The sequence below is a fragment of the Rhodnius prolixus genome, unplaced genomic scaffold, assembly GCF_049639745.1.
Source record: "Rhodnius prolixus isolate KJV_2025 unplaced genomic scaffold, Rpr scaffold_4, whole genome shotgun sequence".
Taxonomy (NCBI): Eukaryota; Metazoa; Arthropoda; class Insecta; order Hemiptera; family Reduviidae; genus Rhodnius; species Rhodnius prolixus.
The window spans coordinates 14,621,849-14,640,425 of NW_027411614.1; the positions used below are offsets into that span (position 1 = coordinate 14,621,849).

Below are 18,577 nucleotides of genomic sequence, written 5' to 3' on the forward strand. Positions count from 1 at the left end.
AGAGGGTGTCGTCTTTATGAGGGGACATAGACGTAGAGCACTAGCTGTAGACGTATCACCATTTTGTTGTGAGGATCTTGGTGTTTAATACCTGTGATGCAGATTTTAGTTTTCTGATTATTGATTACTATCACTTTTTTAAAAATATAAGATCTCATTTGAAAGGTTTCGAATGTTTTTCGTAAGTGGAAAATGTAAGAGTTGGTGCAAGTAATTTATCGACATATTTACCCCATTGTCAGTGTCTTTCCCTGGTGGTAATTGGAGAGCATTTTTAAACAATGTAAGGGGAGGATTTTAACTATTCTGTTTACAGTTAATGAAGTATTATTAGAAAGTACTCGCATAACTAACATCATAAGCTAATATTTTTCTTAAGTATACAGTTTAATCTAATTTATGTTTTTTTATTTTATTATTTAATAATTTCTTGAATTTATTTCAGATGGCTACAGATCCAACTTTAGTACCACCGGGAACGTTACCCACTACATTCATTCCTACAACTTCTGCTGGAAAGTAAGGAAGTGAATTTAGTGATATTTCAGTTATTTAAACAATTAGAATTAGTTTATTTATTTATTTATTATTATTTTTTAAAGATTTTCACCAAGAGTTTACTTTAGTATATTTAACTATTTAAAAGCCTTGTTATTATTAATTAGCAATATCATGACTAATTTAATTTTTCACTTCTTATTTATTTTTAGATTAAGTTAATATTATTTATTATTTGATCAAGTAGTTGCTGAATACCGCAAATTTCAGATAAGTTCACAGAAAAAGATTATTGTTGAAAGACCACTTACATCATAAGTAAGTCTTATTACGAGAAGTTTTATTAAAGTTGCTGCTACTTCATCAAAATGCCTAGAAAAATTTGATTAGGTCATTTTGGGGAAGGGTTTTCCTACATTTCCATCTTATAAAGTGTAAAGACATACGATCTACTCACTTATATCCTTTTAAGGGGAGTATTCTTTAACGCAGAACTTCCTGACGCAGAAAATTTTCAACCAGTAGTAATCATTTTGCTGATTAGACATCACTTTTTAGCATCAACAAAATATCAAGATATGAATTATGTTTAATATTTGGCATTAAGGGCAGGATGAATTAAATTAGTTATCTTAAAACTTTATAATTTAAAACTCATCTTAAAACGTTATACTTTACCTACGCCTAGGCCCATTATAGAAAAAAAGTCCTTTAGGGGAGCCACTTTTATGGTTAGCAGTGGATTAAATTGGTAGCTACCTCTGTTCAAACCCCTTATCTTTAAAATGTAGGTATTTATATACCTTGTAACTATTTCACTGTATTTATAACGAGGATCATGTTATTAAAGAATAATAAAAGTCAAAGAAAATAGGTTTAGCTAATGGAATTCTTTGGAATGAGGTCGTTGGGTCTTAAGAAATTGGTACGAAAACGTAATAACAGTGCCTTATACCTGGTGTGTACTATCACGTAAAACCTCTTCAATGAAATAGAATAAATGGGCTAAACATAAAAAAAGAAGTTTGAAATTCTGTTATTAAGTTAGCGATTCTTTGAAACAGTCCAAATTTTATAAAATTCATTATCTACAACGTTAGGATTTGCAAGTTGTGCTGCCGTTTGGCAACTACTGATACTGAGTCTATAATAGGGAGAGGGCTGCCCTGCAATATTGCCTCTCCAGCGTTTGTTTTGTTTGTGATCAAAAATAGTTTTTGAAATTGTGTGACACGAGCGATAGACTCAAATGTGGTGCGTGCGTGATTTTCTTGTATTAACGTAAATACTTCCTCTTGTGAAATTGTCCAAGGTTATTCCAGCAACTTAGTATCCTTATCTTTTTCATATGCAGTTTCCTAGCAGCTCAGATCTTCACAATAAGATTTAGGTTTAGCGCTCTTATTTTGCTTACAAATTTCCAAATATTGAATCAATTAAAATCAAAAATTTCTAAAGCTTTGTTACTGCTTTTTAGCTTTATGTTTATGAAACTTAACATTTATGTTTTATTTGAATAAAATTATTTGATCTAAATCTAAATAGAGACTTATTTTGTTCTAAAATGTTTGAGACACCTCAGAATTGAAATTTCTTAATATTCTTGCAATTCTTATTTTAATTCTTGTTTCAGTGTTGGTTATATGGTTATGTCATATCCTGGCAGACCGCAAATGGTTCCTGGAATCCCTATGCCACCTGGCATGGGCATGCCGTACATGCCAATTGGAGGTAATTCATTTTGATTTATTTATTTTTTTCTCGCTGAATTCAAGAAATTAATGATCAAATCTAGTTAATTTTTTTTGGGCTTCGGCATTTGTTGTTAACTTTTTCCCTAATCTGTGGACGTGCAGAAGAGCACCCTTTACCGCATATTCACAGTTACTTCTTTGCGTCATGAACTTACTTTCCGCTTGATTAGTTATTGACATTATAATAAACTGAAAACTATGTTATATTTTATATTTATCTAAATAAATAAGGTCACCTCATCTATTTTAAAGCAATATTCACGAAATTAATACCTAATTGGTAGTTGGACGTTAAGCCCCGCCTGAAAAAATAGGCGATTACTTTACTTACTTCTTCACGAAATTAAAGTTTTGTAAATCAAGATTTGACTGTTTATTTTAGCCCACCATGAGATCTAGTACAGCTTTATTCCCAGCTAGGCTGCTACAGAAGATTGATATTGCCGTCTTGTCTTGTCTTCAAATTTTTCAAGTCCTTCTTTTACTCTCGGAAGAATAGCATTTCAGGTTCTTTGTGGCCCTGACCATTTCTAAAGGTGCAATAATGATTTATGTGTCCACCAGAATCACTTCTTGGTTCCAAAGCATATCTGCTAATACTTTCATGCCAGAGAAATTGCCAATTTTTTTTTCAGTTGGTTTCGTTAGTTGTAAGAGTAAATTGCAGTATCTCCGTTGTATGCAATCGGAACATGGTGAGTTTTTCAAGGTTTCACGTACCTCTGCAAACCAAAATATTGTTGTCCAGGCAATACGGACAGAGTACGGAGAGCATTTACTTAGTTTTTAATAAATGTATAAATGAAATATGTAGTAGTTGCACATTAGGTAGTGTTCATGTTAGAGTTTTTTTAAACTTAAATTTTGATTTAGGGGTAAAAATTAAATTTGTTACAGCTCCTCCTCCTTTACCGGGAGTGATGCCTGGAGTAATGCCAATGGGACCTGTGAGTTTACTTTGAACTTCTCGTTGTATTAATAATAAATAAAACATATTTGCATCTCAGTCTGTTTTTTTTTTTTTTTTTTTCTCAATGTGTCAAAATAACGTTTCCAGATGATGGGTGGTCCTCCTCTGCCTCCACCATTAGGAGGGCCGCCTCCACCGCCTGTGAGGCCGTATCGCCCACCACCTCCAGCTCAAGTCTCAGCACCGCCTACTATTACGGCTAGACCCAAAGTTTCACCACCAGTTAGATACCTTCCTCCACAGCCTGATGGCCCAGTTGTTACAGTATTTGTGGGAAATATTACTGAGAAAGCTCCTGATCAGATGATCAGATTTATTCTATCAGCATGCGGCCATGTAACCTCATGGAAAAGAGTTCAAGGTTTGAATTAATTTTTTTTTTCAATCAATAAGTTCGAGCATTATTTTATAATGTAATACGACTATTCATCTATGCACGGGTTTCATCTCACATTTTCGGTCATAGCCGAAAAGGATGATGAATAAGACTACAGACAAAAGTGAAACATGGTTATATATTTTAGAATAGGCTTCCTGATAACTTGCTTAAAAAAGTTTCTTTTTTAATTAGAATCTCATTCCTCTGCTTAGCTTAAATAACCAATTACATTTCGACTGAATAATTGATAGGGTTATTTTATTTTTAAAATGGAATGGCCTTTGCCTCAAAAAGTATTATAAGTCGCTTTATTTTCAATTTAGCTTCCATTCTTTCAGTAGGTTTTTATGTTCAACGTTTTTACTCCATTTTTTAATTCTTTTTTTTTTATAAACAAATATTGTATTCATTATTTAATTACCATCAACTGTAGTAACAGAAATTGAATTATAATAAAGAAACTTTTTAATTATTATTGTGACTAAAACAAAACAAAAAATTAGACTGTAAAATTAATTTTAACTTGATTTGTTGTAGCTTTTGGCTTCTGTGAATTTGGCAATCCAGATGCTGGACTAAGAGCTATAAGGTTGTTACATAATTACGAAATAAGTGGAAAAAAACTCGTTGTCAAGGTGGATGCAAAAACTAAAACAGTTTTAGATGAATATAAAAGTAAGTACTTTTTTTATTATTTATTCCTCATTCTCATTAAGACTGTTGACCTGTCAGGATTTTTCCGAGATATTTCTGAACTTTTTAAAAGGGTAAAATAAACTGGACAAGTAAGGTGAGAATTTTTAAAAAGATATGATTAATTAAAATGGTTTATAATTAAATAATAGTAGTTTATTCTTGTTAGTCGCTATTTAGCGAATGTTAGCAAAAATTTCTGTTCAGTGTCAGTATATTAAATCATTTTCGACAGATGAAAAAAGGAAAAAAGCGGGAAGTAGTTCTCCTTTGCAGGATGAAACAAATGATGAAGATGATTATATGGATGATGAAATGAAAGCAACAGATAAAGCTGCACTTGATAGAATAGCAATGATACTTTCTGATTACGAAAATGAAATGAAGAACTATGTACCACCACAAGTAGATGACCAGAATAAACCTGGTATTTTTTTTTTTTGTCTTCTTTTTGATTACATATAATCCTATAAATTATTTTAAGAAAAAGTTATAATACCTATTGTTTTTGACAGCTCCTGACATCAAGCCCGTTCAACCTCCTCAAGTCCGGCAAGATTCGACTGTAAGTGTTTCTAACTAAGCTTCTGAATATGATATAATAAAATTTGTACATTCGTTGTGATAACCATTTCTCAAATTTGCAAAGTGGTAACTACAAAATAAAATTAATTAATTGTATTGAACCCGGGAATAAAGTTATTACCACTGAGCCTTAAGTAAAGTTATAATCCCTTGTATAGAATTGAGGACAGAAGAACTGCAAGCTTAAAGAACTTCTACCGCGCTATTTTGTTAAACTAAACATCTTTGTGAATAATAGGGTATCTGAACTAAGGTTGCAAAATAATTTTTCTGTTGATTTTTTAAAATTAACAAATTTTTCTTACTTTTTTTTGAAATTTAAGTTATTGCAGCAAAAAAGGTTTCAAAATATAGTTTATTTGCATCTTAGTATTCATACTCTCTTACAAGAGAGGGTAGGTATCCCAGCCTAACAACAGCATTGACTCTTAACTCAACAAATTTAAACGTTCCATGTACAAACACTGTCAATTCAGAGAATCTCAATAGATCCACCCTTTGTGATCTAATCTCTACTACTTCAATAATCTTATTAATCCGTTACCTTGTTAACATTGAATTAAAAAATTTTAAAAAAATTTCTTTTTTTCTAATTTTTAGACGGTTGATTTGACCGAAACAAATATAGATGATGACAGGCGAGATCTGATTACCAGAGAGATAGGCAAGTTCAGGGAAATAATGAAGGTAAGATATTTCTTTTCTAAAAGGCAGCACTTTTTGGCCCTCTCAATATCCCCATTATTATTATTATTATTATTTTATAGAAAAAGTAAATCCAACTTACCAATTTTTGCCCAAAATCCATGTTTTGTTTTTGTTTAATAAGAAACGAAAATTCTTACGCCTCAATTAAAAATTTTGATATTTCACTTCTTTTTTTCTTTTTTAAAATATTTTATTTGAACCTAAATACATTATCTCAAAAATTCTAAACCTCATTTTCTTTTATTTTTATCAACCAATTAAACCACCTCCCTAATGTTTCAAGAGCTATTTCAAAAATAAACTCATTATTTTCTCTATTCGTGTTGTGGTCTGGAGAAAAAGTTATGAAACCCATTTGTGAAATGTTTTGAAAAGTATTATTTTCGATTAGCAGAAATAATAATTTTTTTTGTGCTTTGAGTTACGATAACTCAATTTCTTTCTTTTATTCTAAATAATGAAGAGACTTTTTTTGATGGGAATTTAACCAAAAAGAATGCTTTTATAAAATTGGGGAAACAATTGACAAAATTCAGTAGTTATGAAAGTTCGAATTCATGAAATAAACGATCCGGATACAAAAGAAAAAAAGAGTAATTTTTATGTTACTCATCAAATTAGATAAGTTCGGATTTCGTTATTTCCAAGGAATGGTCGGCAGACTGCTTACATACTACTTATACCCTCCTAAACAAGGAAAACGACTTTTGTTATCTATATGATGAGCAGGAAGAAATTAGAGAAATAATCTCACGAAAATTAGATTCATATAACATATATTCAAGGCGCCAAGGTAGCCGAGCGGTTAGAGGCGAGACCAATAAAGCTAATGTGTATTGTGGTACTGGGTTCGATTCTCAGTCTTAGGCTTTGGATTTTATTTAATGGTTAATAAAAGAAATTTATAGTAAAGTATGTTAGTCGCCTTCCGCCCACGACACCTAATTGGTAGAGTTGGACGTTAAGCCCCGCCTGAAAAATAATATATATTCAATATCTTATAAATTTGTATCAGGCATGAGAAACTTAACAGGGTTTTAAATTTAACTATCTGCTCTTTTGCATCTTGGGATACGTTTTTTTTTACAGTAGTTTTCATTAAATTGGTGATTCAGTTGAACTTTCATTTTAAACATTTGCATGTATGGCTGGAATCTGCCTGCCATCTTCAGTTACTGCTTGGTATTTTTGGGGTTATATAAAGCCTTAATATTCTACGAGTATAATGTAAATGATCCTAAATTAGCAAAGGAACTCTTGAATGATTTGCAAGGGACGGACTAAGAAGTACCAAGAATGTGAAGCGTAAAGTATATGAGGTGGTACATAGTTTATTTTTTATTTTTTTTAATTTATTTTTTGTCCAAACTTATGGGTTTCATTACTTTTTTGTAGTCAAATTCAAAATAAATCTAAACTTTCCTTTCAGTATCGAAATTTCGTGGTTTAGTAATCAAATAGAAATAAAAATATTTCGTTCGAATTCTTTGATAATACAAATAAAAATCAAATATCCCCATATATTCTTAATTAAAAAAGTTGGAATAAGGTTACTTTTTTTATTTATATTTTAAAGTTAGAGTGTAAGTGTAGTTATAAATGGTGGTAAGTGTAAACAATTTGGTGCCCTGGCCTTATGTAGGGAGAGGCTACGTTGAGACTAGAGAAGTGGTGCCGGCTATTACTGCGCCATGTTGAACTATGCCCCTGACGGTGAGTCCATTAAAAATTAATTGTGGGCATATCACAAAAGTAGGCTGGAGCAATTTAAGTGTCATTTTAAAACATTTTTCTTATTAATATAAATCTATAGATTTTTGTTTTGTTTGCGCTACGTTTTTGAGTGAGTTTACTCGCCTTTATTGGAATTTCTTAAACATTTGAACTAACCACAACTACCTAAATGTTACAAAATTTTTTAGAACTTTTAAAATTTTAGTGTTTTGCTTCTTTAAAGTAAAAAAAAAATGAATGCAATACTATGACGAAATACTAAATTCATTGTGCTACTTTCCTTGTGGAAGCAGTAATTGAACGATTTGTTATTATTCTGTAAATTTAGCTACAATGGAGGTTCCACTAAAAGGCTTTTCAAAATAGTATAAAATTTTATTTTTATTATGAAATTGTTATAAATTGCAATATATTGGCACTTAATTTGTACTAGCTGTATATACATTCTAGTGCCCATTGGTTTAGGACCAAATTAAATGTGTTCCTTGTTAATTATTTCATATATATATATATTTTGTTTATCTAAGAGTATTTTCGCATGTTTGTGTTTTTTTTTTAAATTATTTACAAATAATAGCTTTGAAATAAGAAGTATTATATGCAATTTGATTTATCATTCTTTTAAATTCTGTAGCAACATGAATTGGTTGAAAGGGTTTGCAATAGATGATTTACGATAATTTGACACTCACGATATGAAATTTAAATATAAATAAAAATAAATATCTCAGTTCCATGCATGAATTTTCATTTCATTAATTATTTTTCCAAATTTTTTCCAATTTATTTTACGAAATTAAAGAATAAAGATGTTAAATTCGGTAACCATAAATTTAAATTTTTTTAAAGGAATTATTTATCGTTAATTTTTTTTTAACCAGTTGCACGAGTTTCTTTTTTTACTTATAAACAAAGACATGAATGCATGATTTTTTATTTTTTTCTTCATTGTCTAATTTAATTAAAATTATATTTATTCTAAAATATGATTTTGGGAAAAGTTTTTTAATCTTTCTTTAAAAAAAAAAAAAATGCCTATGAGAGTAATTATTAAAGAAACAAAAAAAAAAATAGGTTAAAAGTTTTTCTTAGCTATCTGTCAGCATGGGGTTGTGTGGTGTGCGGCAGAAACCCCAAAACAAGATCTGATTCCAGCGTGTGGCCCCTCGGAGCTTGTGAGTGCTTTATTTATTATTGTGTTAAAAATGTAAATTAGTTTTTCATTTTTATACCATGGACGAATCACTATCATGGTCTCATTAGCTCTGATCAAAAAGAAAAGAACAGTAATTTTTTTTTCTTTAAAGCTGTTATAATATATTTTGAATTAGTATAATCAGTTTTTTTTAATATTTACTTTCTCTTACTGCGGTATGCTGTTTTGAAGAATGTTGCTTTGTAGCCAGATTTTTAATTATTAATAGACAGTTTTCTTAAAATTTGTTAACATAAATAAATATTCTAAAATAATTTTTTTGTTTAATTAATTTTTTATTAGAATAACTTTTGGTAAGGTTTCATAGCTAGGTTAGGTTAGTTTAACAGTTATGAAGGCTAACTGTTCTAAAATAATTTATCTGTTTAATTAATTTTTTATTAGAATAACTTTTGGTAAGGTTTCATAGCTAGGTTAGGTTAGTTTAACAGTTATGAAGGCCTGTTTTATTTTTCTTAATTAGTATAAAAGGTAAACTATTAATACAAATTAATTATTTTAATTTGTACTTATATTAGGGTGCTCAGAGGAATGCAGAAAACCTTATGTAAGATATGCTCTTAATGTGAAACAAAATCAACGTGACCTTAAAGATTTATGTTGGGTTATATGTGAAAATATTGTGTGTTTGCTCAGGAGAGAGAAATGGTTTTGTGAAATGGAGTTCAATAGTTGCCCATAGCAGCTATCTTTGTAGCAGCTCCTGAGCATTCTCTTGATGGGAGTCTACTGATAACTTTGTTGATTTCCGTTTTGTATTAATACCTCAGGAATACAAAATTTATTGAAAAGGTGGCTTGTCCATTTTTGTCACTAGAGTATTTTTTTAATATTCTAAAGATAGGAGAATTTAAGGCAGCGGGCATTTGAAGTAAAAGAATCACCAAAAACGTTTTCCTATTTTTTGTTAAATAAAGTACTGCAATTGTGTTAATTTTTTTCTTTTTCCTGAGATTTGCTCTAAGCTTCATTTCCCATACGCAGATCTGTTATTTTATTTAAAACATTTCACTAGAACCATTATATGGAACACTTTAAATTGTCTCTCCTCTAAAATATAATTTTAATTAATTTTAATGTATCAAGTAAACTTATTATTTATACTAAAAGAGGAATTAAGTGGTTTGCTAAAATTTTGAGCCCGAAGAAAATTCTTTAAGCGAAAGTACTACCTTTTTGGAATAGATGTTTTCACTTCTTTGAGATTTACGCTATTTGCTCCAACAAATTTTTTTCTAAATTATACTTTTTTCTCTTCTTGTGCACTGAAAATATTGCGGAACTGTGGGTTAGTAAAGTTTATAAATGTTCTGGTCTTGATTGAAAATTATTTAACTTAAATATCTTTGTGGTTTGTTAAGTGAAATCGCCATCAGTTATAATATTGGTGACCAATGTGACTCTAGGCTTCTCTCCAGGAACGTATAATTAATCTTTACAAATTGTTTGGTTATAAGTTCAATTTTTAAGAAAGTGTGTAAGTTAAAATTTTGTAAACTGCAGTAAGAGAAAGCAGTTTCAGTTTTTCACAATAAGAGTTCTTATTTTTATATTTTTAGCTTCTGTTTTCCAAAGCTTGAATATCTTTTATCATATAGTGCATGTATACCACATGGAAAAAAAAAAATCCATTTTCAACTAATATTGTGACCATTCAATTATTGTTGAAATTAGTGTAATTGTTGGTGATATACGTTTGTATAAAAGGGTTAATGTGAATATTTGCTCTAATATATCTTCATATTGACATAAATATACAGGCATTATTCAAGAAAACATCAAAATTAAGCTAATCCCAGATGAAAAGATCAAAAAAGGTATGTCAAATCTGTTTTCTTTCCATTTTCCCCTCACTTTACCTCTTCTGTAAATACACATTTTCTTCCCATCAAGGTAAGAAACGTTATTAGTAAGACCCTAAAAACTCCTTTTGTTTTCTCTAAACAATAAAATTAAACTAACAAAAAAAAAAAACAAACTAGGAAGTGACTTTTTCAAAACAAAATTTCTGTAAAAAGTGTTTTGATTCAAAATTAAATTATTTTGGGCACAATTAGATAATTTTTTTTTCGCTTTTGAAATAGTGCATGATTAATATTTTATGGAACTTGTAAAAAAAAAAAAAAAATGTATAAGAGATAAGTGAAATATAAATTTATAGCTCAAATTTAAAACTACTCATACATCATTTCTCTTCTATTTTGAGGTAAGTTTTAATTTTTTTTTTAACCAACTGTTTTTTAACCAAAATTTATTGTACAAATTTATTTTGATTTTTAGAAGTGACTTTTTTCTAGAAATGACAGAAACATCGAGTGATTATATTGAATATTTATCATTAGAATGGTTGTTTTGGGTTCAAGCCTTCTGTAATGGTATTTAAATATATTTATAGCTTATATATATTCATATATTATTTATTTATATTCTTGAACTTTTCAAAAGAAATCCGTAACTAACCATAAAATTATCGTATACTCACTACCATTTGTAATTCTTATTAATCTAGGTTGTTTAATATTATAATATTATTTCAAATGTTTTTTTTTTTCGAATTTTCCTCAAACTTATTCAGGTGACACAATAAATACGATAACCAGAAGAAAAACTTGCCATCAGGAAGTACTGCTCGTTCATCTGTATGTAAGTCATAACAAAAAAGAAAAAAACAAACAAATTGACCTGTTTTTAGCTTCACTAACCAGCACCCACCTCCTCTACACATTCTTTTTTAATTATTTATTTTTTTGTTTACTCATTTAAACATCCATTTCATCCAAAGAAAATAATGTATCGCTTTACATGGTGCCTTCCATTTAACCGTTGTAAGTTAAGTGCATCCAAAGATGATGCATGAGACTATTCAGAAATATTTTATTTCCTAGATTTTCAATACCAAAAGCAAGTTAGGAAAGGCGACTATTTTATGTTTTTCTATTTGTGATTATTTTTTTTTTTTTCTTTTGATGTGCAGAAGCAAGAGGAAGAAAAAGAGGTTGAACGAAAGAAACGCGAAGAAAAGGAAAAAGAACGTGAGAAAAGAGATAGATCCCCGAGCTCTCTCAGTAGCCGCGATAGGGGTAAATCTCACGATAGATCTGTTACACCTGATAACAGGAGGCATCATAAGTCAAGCAGACATCGTACAAAGTCTAGGTAAATATTAAATGAGTCAGTAATAACAAAAATTATTTTTAGTTTAAATTTTATTTAAGTGAAAGATTTATTTCCATAATCTCGATATCGTATACTAGTAGCCCACAACCTGTACTGTTTTAAAATGAATGACATTCTTACCGCAGCGTGTCACTATGGTTTGACGTATGTTATAAATCCAGGGATGGGTAAAAATTTGGCTGTCGAGTAACAGAGAAAAAAATTTATTTTTTAAAGTGCTTTTTTTTCAATTAAGAAGGGGTATTTTTATAAATTTAAAAGCCATTTCTTTAACAAGAATGTGTATTTAATGTGCCAAACTCCGTTAGGGTAAAGTCCGGCTCTAACCTTCAGCGTATGCCCGCAGTGATACACTTTATAAGATATTTTAGTCCAATTCTATAAACGAGTATTTAAACTTTTGAAATGAGCACTATATAACCGAATAAAATTAAAAAAATAAATAAAATTACTTAATACTTAGTTTTTTAACTTAAGAATTTGAATGTCAGGTAATGACTTTATAGCAATATCAGTGTAAAAAGCATTAAGTATATACCCTGAAGATGGCCCCGGAGTTCGTCCGAACGTATGACAAATAATGATTTAGAAGACAATATAAATTGCTGTAAAAAAATAAAATACACTTTATACAATTTTTTAATTAAATGCCTAGTCTATAAACTATACTAGACTATAGAAATTATGAGAAATAATAGTATATTTGACAGAATCTACTTCTTCCTTTGTTAATGGAGTGTTATTTCATCTAAAAAAATCAGTATGTTTGTCATCACGAAGACTGGAAACATTCAGGTGATCGGACTAGCAATCAAAATACATAAAGTGATAAAATAATTTAAACTCTTATTTTGTTAACGATGTATCAGCGTTTCATATAAACTTCTCTTAATTGTTAATGACAAATGATACACGCCATTTTCCGAACTGTCAAAAGATGTATTAAGTAAAATATCAACTGATAGCAGCTCTTTTGCGAATTACTGAGAATCTTTTGCTGCTTTTTAAAGGAAAAATTGCCTGATGAGACTACATTCGATAAAATAGTTTTTAAAATTTTTGCCATGCCAATGGAATTGTTCCTAATATTTAAAAATAGTCTCCAATAAACCATCAAAATTAGCATTGAAAAAACTGTGCAGAGATAAATAGAGAGACTGGAAAAAAGAAAAGAAAAAGGTGCTTGTAGTTTTCCAAATTTCAGGAGCATTCATTTGGCAAAAGTAGAAGTATGGAAATCTTTTTAAAGTAAGACAATCTTATGTTTAATATAGGGCTCATGAACTATTGTAATATTAAAACCAAAATCTTCCAACAGGAGAACCATTATCAAGTGTGTGGTAAAAAAAAACTGTGGCTGTTTCATGGACACGGCCGTGTGTGTACATGAATACGTTTACGTAACGGGTTATATTTTTTATAATATAATAATAATAATAATGATATATTATTATTAAGCAGCGGTAAGTGTTTTTCTTTTGTTAGCTTCAATGAGCGCAGAAACCATAGACGATCACACACGTCACACTTATGTCCGACTGGATTGTTGACAAACATCGTAAGTGAAACGTGCACTAGCTGCTGCCCAATGTGTCTTCATAATCGACGATCGAACACAATCTATGCCTATATAGACCGTTGTCGATGTAGAAGCGATTTCATCATCCACTTGCATAATTTCAACCGCCCCAGCTGCAGATGTACTGACACCGTCGTTGATCCGCTCGGCCGCATTCATTCTTTTACGTTCCCGGCACAGCTTGACTCGGTCATATGGTGTTTTATTATTACCATTCGATTGTTCTGGAGAAGCCTTTTCCAACCGTATACGATCTCTGTATTTGGTTTTGGCTTTTCGACGCGTATAGGCCGACATTATATATTTTTGATAATATTTTTTTATTCTAACACCTTATTATATTCACTGTCACTATTTTACATTAATGTTTCATATACAATCGATAGACTGTGACGACAGCTGCGATTAAAACTTAAACGAACATCGTAGCTTCTCCGAGTCAAAAGTTTGCAAATCTCGATACGCAGCAAAATGATTTCAAAATGACGGTGCTTCCCCCTCCACCGCGCGCGATGCGTCACAGTCCTCGCTTATCGTAATGAATTCTTTAAAACTTTAAGCTATCCAGTGGTCTAATTTAATTTTGGATGTAGACGATAGATTCGAAACTATAATGCCAAACTGTATCCCCTGATTTTATCATTAGGTTTTTTGAATTGCCTCCATATAATAGCAAATTTAAAGACGTATTCACGTCAAAAATTCATTTTAAACTTTTTATTTTTAATAATTCTTGTAAACCCAACAGGAAGATTTTATGTTTGTGTTGTACATAGAAAAACGCACTTAAAAAATAAAAAAACAATTCCAATCGCCAGAGTTACTATGGTAAATGAAGATTTGTTACTTGTTAATTAGCGCTAACTTATTATTAAATACATAATATTAGCAGCAACAAGTGAATATGAGAATGATTGTTAAATGTTAATTTGCTTTTTTATTGCCAATCTTCATTGTGCGTTAAGTTCAAAAATGAAAACACGTTTCATGTAAATGAATTTATGTACTATCTATATCTCGTAAATTTATTGTTGATTTAAAGAGTTATTATTAATCCTTTTTGTCTCTTATGACAGATCTCGTGAAAGAGAGAGGGAAAGGGAAAAGGAGAGAGAGCGAGAAATTGAAAGGAGCAGGGAGAGAGATCGGGAGCGAGAGAGGGAACGCGAACGTGAGAGAGAAAAAGAAAGGGACGTTAAGTCTGAGAAAGATTTGTTGAGAGAAAAGGAAGAAGAAGAGGAAGCAAAAGAGAGGAAAAAGCAGGAAAGAAAAGCCAGAGAAAAAGAAGCTGCTTATCAGGTAATCATCTATAATTAAATAATGTTTTTTTTTAAAGTAAAGACTAGTGAATAAATAGCAACTAATAATTTACTTAAATAATTTAAGTAAATAACTGAAATGAAGAATGGTTTACTTGCAATCACCTTACTATTCCCAGCTTAAAACTATTTTTTATTATAAATGGTATAGCATAACAACAATTTATTTTTGTCATTTAGGAAAGATTGAGAGCATGGGAAAGTCGTGAAAGACATAAAGTCAAAGAAAGTACAAAAGAAAAAGAAAAGAAACGACTAAAAGAAGAAGAAAGAGAGAAAGAAGCAAAGAGATTAAAAGAATTTTTAGAAGATTACGATGATGAAAGAGATGATATCAAATATTATAAGTTAGCATAAATTGTAGTAGATACGTTTGTGAAGTTATTGAATAAAAGTAGCTTTTACTTATTTAAACTCTATTTTTGACAATTTTTTTTTTTTTTTTTTTCTTAAGGGGCAGAGAGTTGGCTAAAAGATTAGAAGAACGAGAGAAGGAAATGGAAATGGACGCTAAGGATAGACAAAAAGAGAAAGAAGAATTAGCAGAACTTAAAGCAAAGATATTTTCTAGTGATAGCGAAGATCCTACTGCCGAATTTGCCAAAGTAAGTTGAATTTAGTCTAGTGGTATTAGCGAGTTAAAAACGAAACATCTTGTATATTGCTTTCTAAAAAATATAGTCTTTTGAATTCAAAAATAATTCAGAATAAACTAATATTTCTTTATTTTTCATTTTATAATTATTTATATTTTATTTTAATGACAGTTTTAAAGTAATACATCATTTCACTCTTAAAAAATTTCCTCCTTTCCAAGACTGGTCTTTTTTAATCCAAAAAGTATTTGGGATGTTGACATAGTTTCGTATGATGGAGCCTAAAACTTGGAATACCCATTTCTCCTAATTTTTTGAAAACTATACCTGACAATTTTTTTTTTATTATGTGGAATCTAAGCCATTCAATTTCTGGCCCTCCTTTATTACGATGCTTTAACGATTTAAAATTAACTCCATTCTTCTGTTCTAATGATTTCCAAGCTCTCAAACTATCAAACTATCAAATGATCATGACACATCCCTTCACAAAGAGAGCAACCTATTACCACGATGCTCGTTGCATGTGACTCATGCCAAGTATTTAGTAAACTGTTGCTAGCGTAGGCTGCAAGAGATCTTCCCACAGCTTCCTTTAGTGCTGACATTTTTGAGACGATTTCAATTCGACAAGCAGAGCTGTCGGGCATGCTAACTTGCCCGGTGGTTCTTACTGTCTTTACGGTCCGTCTTCTCATTACCTTCTCTTGTGCAGCAGTTGGAAACCTTTAGAATTGAAGTTCGTTCCATCCTGTCTTCAGTGCGTAGACAATATATAATAGTCCACGTTTTCGACACCAAATCCGACTTCTAGTGAGCAGTTGTGCTGTGCTAATATTGCGGCTTATAAATCACATTGGCGATGGGTTCATCTAAATTGTACTTGGACTTCGCTATAACACTGCTCTATTTCTTCATCAAAAAAGTTTGAACAATTTTAATTATTTCCTCGTCTCTAATAGTAATACTAATAATTACTATTAATTTCAGGCTTTAAAAGCAAGAGAAGAAATGTATAAACCAAAACTTATAATTAATGTAAACGAAGAGCACAACAGAACTTTGGAAAAAGAAGAAAGAGACAGAGAAAAGTTGAGGGAAAAAGAACGTGAGAGAGAGAAGGAGACAGAACGGGAGAAACGAGACAGAGATCGCGATAGGGAGGATAAAGAATGGACCGATGATAGGCGGAGAACTGAATCAACAGATAAGAAACATCAACAGCAATCCAACACGGCTTCTCCGTCCCCTTCAAGTCCGGCTGATGCTGCTCCAGAACCAATTAGCAATCATACTTCACCAGACATTGTTAACCATGAAAAACATTGTAAGTTTCAATTTGGTTTTATAGTTCCTTTTACAGTTGTTCAATTGTACTAAAATAGCTTGAAATGTAATTAAATTATGTAAAGTGAATGAAAAGTTAGAAGAAATTTTCGTAAAATGATGACTTTCTTACATCGCGTTATTGGGCGGGCACCTTAGAGACGTTTCAATGTTAAGATCATACTGAATTGAATTATGTTCTTGCAGTTAATATAGAATAAAATAAAAATCATTTTTAATGGTGGTGTTTGTAAAAACTGCGATGACTGAAATCGTGCAATTTTTTATATCATATCAAATGTTAAACCAATAAAGCATTATACCAATGTAGCAAGTAGTTGGCATTATTGATTCGGCGATAGACTGCATTTTCAGTTGTTCTTTGATTAATTTTAAGAAAGAGTATTATGTTTTATCAAGGCAATAATTTAGCCACTTAGGAAATAGCATTTTTACAAAAACCACTATCAGATTTTATTTCTTTACATTTGTACATGTATTTTAAAGATACTAAAAATGATAACTCACCACCAGTAGCAGATAAGAAGAAGAAAAAATTGGATGTGAAAGAAGTGTTTAATAATGATGAGGATGAAGAGAATAATCTAGGGAATAAGAAGAGGAAGTTAGTACCGTTAGGTATGAAAAATGTTGGGTTCTTTCCCGTTTAAAATTAATTAGTAACATTTTAATTTATAAACATATTAATTAATAAACACTCGATAATTAATTGAATTGCATGTATATCTTTTTAATAAATTCAGATTATGGGGATGATAAGAAAAAAGCTAAGGACCAGGAAAAAAAGGAAGAGCATGCTAAATCTCAGGAAGAAAAAAGAAAACACATTAAGTCATTAATTGATAGGATCCCAACAGACAAAACCGCTCTATTTTCTTATTATCTTGACTGGGCTGCAGTTGATAATGTTAGTTCAAAAATATTTAGAATAACTTAATACTTTTCTTGTGAAATATTACTTGAAAAGATTTTAAACTATATACAAAAAACATTAGAATTTTTTAATAATTTAGCAAAATGAAGTTTATTATTTTTTGTATAGCAACTGATGGAGAGAAGAATAAGACCATGGATCAATAAGAAAATCATAGAATACATTGGAGAACCGGAACCAACACTTGTCGATTTTATTTGCTCTAAGGTGATGGCAGGAAGTGCTCCTCAAGGAATTTTAGATGATGTTCAGATGGTAATTATTTTTTAACTAGATACGTTTTGGCTTATCGTGTGTTAAGCATTTAAACTATCTTCGGAAATAAAAAATGAAGTAGGTTTAATTAATTTCTTTCTTAGCTTGAGGTCCTTGGATAAGGGAAAATTGTTTTTAACGGGTTAACATAATTCATACTTCGTAGCTTTGTTGAGAATAGAATTTCTGTATAGTGAACAGAAACTGCCCATTACGAATGTTAGTCCCGTTGAATTGTTACATATTTATTTAACTAGTTTTGTTTGTATAGGTATTAGATGAAGAAGCAGAAGTGTTTGTTGTGAAAATGTGGAGACTATTAATTTATGAAATAGAAGCCAAGAAACTGGGATTAGTGAAATGAAGTGTGGGGGAGTTAATGAAGTGTTTAAAAAACTTAATTTAGGTTTGTGAAGTAATGTGAAAGGTGGTACATTGACAATTATGATGGTGTATCGATATATATAAATATATATATACCACTTACTTTGTAGATTATGTGTAGAACAGATTGTTAATATTTTGAAGGCGTGTAAATATTGAAATTATAAATAATAATTAACTCTGTGTACGTAGATTAGAAGTCTAACTGTACTATTCTTTTTTCATTACATTTAAATTATAAAATTATTTATGGAAAGGCTTTTAAATTTGTTTTAAACCTTGGTTCATAGAAGAAATAGTTGTTTTCATCCTTTTGATTTTGATAGAACGTGGTCAATTGCAGTACTTTTTAGATTCATGTTACATTTCTGTTTTGATGTGGGAAATATTTTAATTTTTGCTTTTTAAAGTTAATTGCAGAACGGTGGACTATGTTATTGAGTTTTAAT

At 30.4% G+C, this 18,577-nt stretch overlaps 1 protein-coding gene across 2 annotated transcripts; it reads left to right on the forward strand.

The window, feature by feature from the left end:
• Positions 1 to 24: 24 nt before the first annotated feature.
• LOC141456488 (RNA-binding protein 25-like) lies at positions 25 to 18,384 on the forward strand. 2 transcript variants are annotated; one of them, XM_074132528.1, is made up of 18 exons: positions 25 to 283; positions 446 to 519; positions 2,132 to 2,229; positions 3,150 to 3,199; positions 3,310 to 3,583; positions 4,139 to 4,276; positions 4,530 to 4,721; positions 4,810 to 4,859; positions 5,480 to 5,566; positions 11,512 to 11,693; positions 14,370 to 14,592; positions 14,793 to 14,959; positions 15,067 to 15,217; positions 16,199 to 16,535; positions 17,069 to 17,173; positions 17,299 to 17,462; positions 17,598 to 17,744; positions 18,016 to 18,384. In XM_074132528.1, exons 2-18 carry the CDS (start codon positions 446 to 448, stop codon positions 18,106 to 18,108), a joined length of 2,532 nt encoding a protein of 843 aa, XP_073988629.1. In that variant the 5' UTR covers positions 25 to 283; the 3' UTR covers positions 18,109 to 18,384. The 2 variants fall into 2 exon arrangements, with proteins under 2 accessions (XP_073988629.1, XP_073988628.1); XM_074132527.1 differs by having other exon boundaries at positions 26 to 283; positions 17,042 to 17,173.
• The last annotated feature ends 193 nt before the right edge of the window (positions 18,385 to 18,577 follow it).

Excerpts from the sequence above, each read along its gene's own strand:
- LOC141456488 (XM_074132527.1), top strand. The coding sequence starts at position 446 with ATGGCTACAGATCCAACTTTAGTACCACCGGGAACGTTACCCACTACA. Across the intron at positions 14,593-14,792 it reads AAAAAGAAGCTGCTTATCAG|GAAAGATTGAGAGCATGGGA; the intron begins GTAATCATCTAT and ends TTTGTCATTTAG. Across the intron at positions 15,218-16,198 it reads CTACTGCCGAATTTGCCAAA|GCTTTAAAAGCAAGAGAAGA; the intron begins GTAAGTTGAATT and ends TATTAATTTCAG.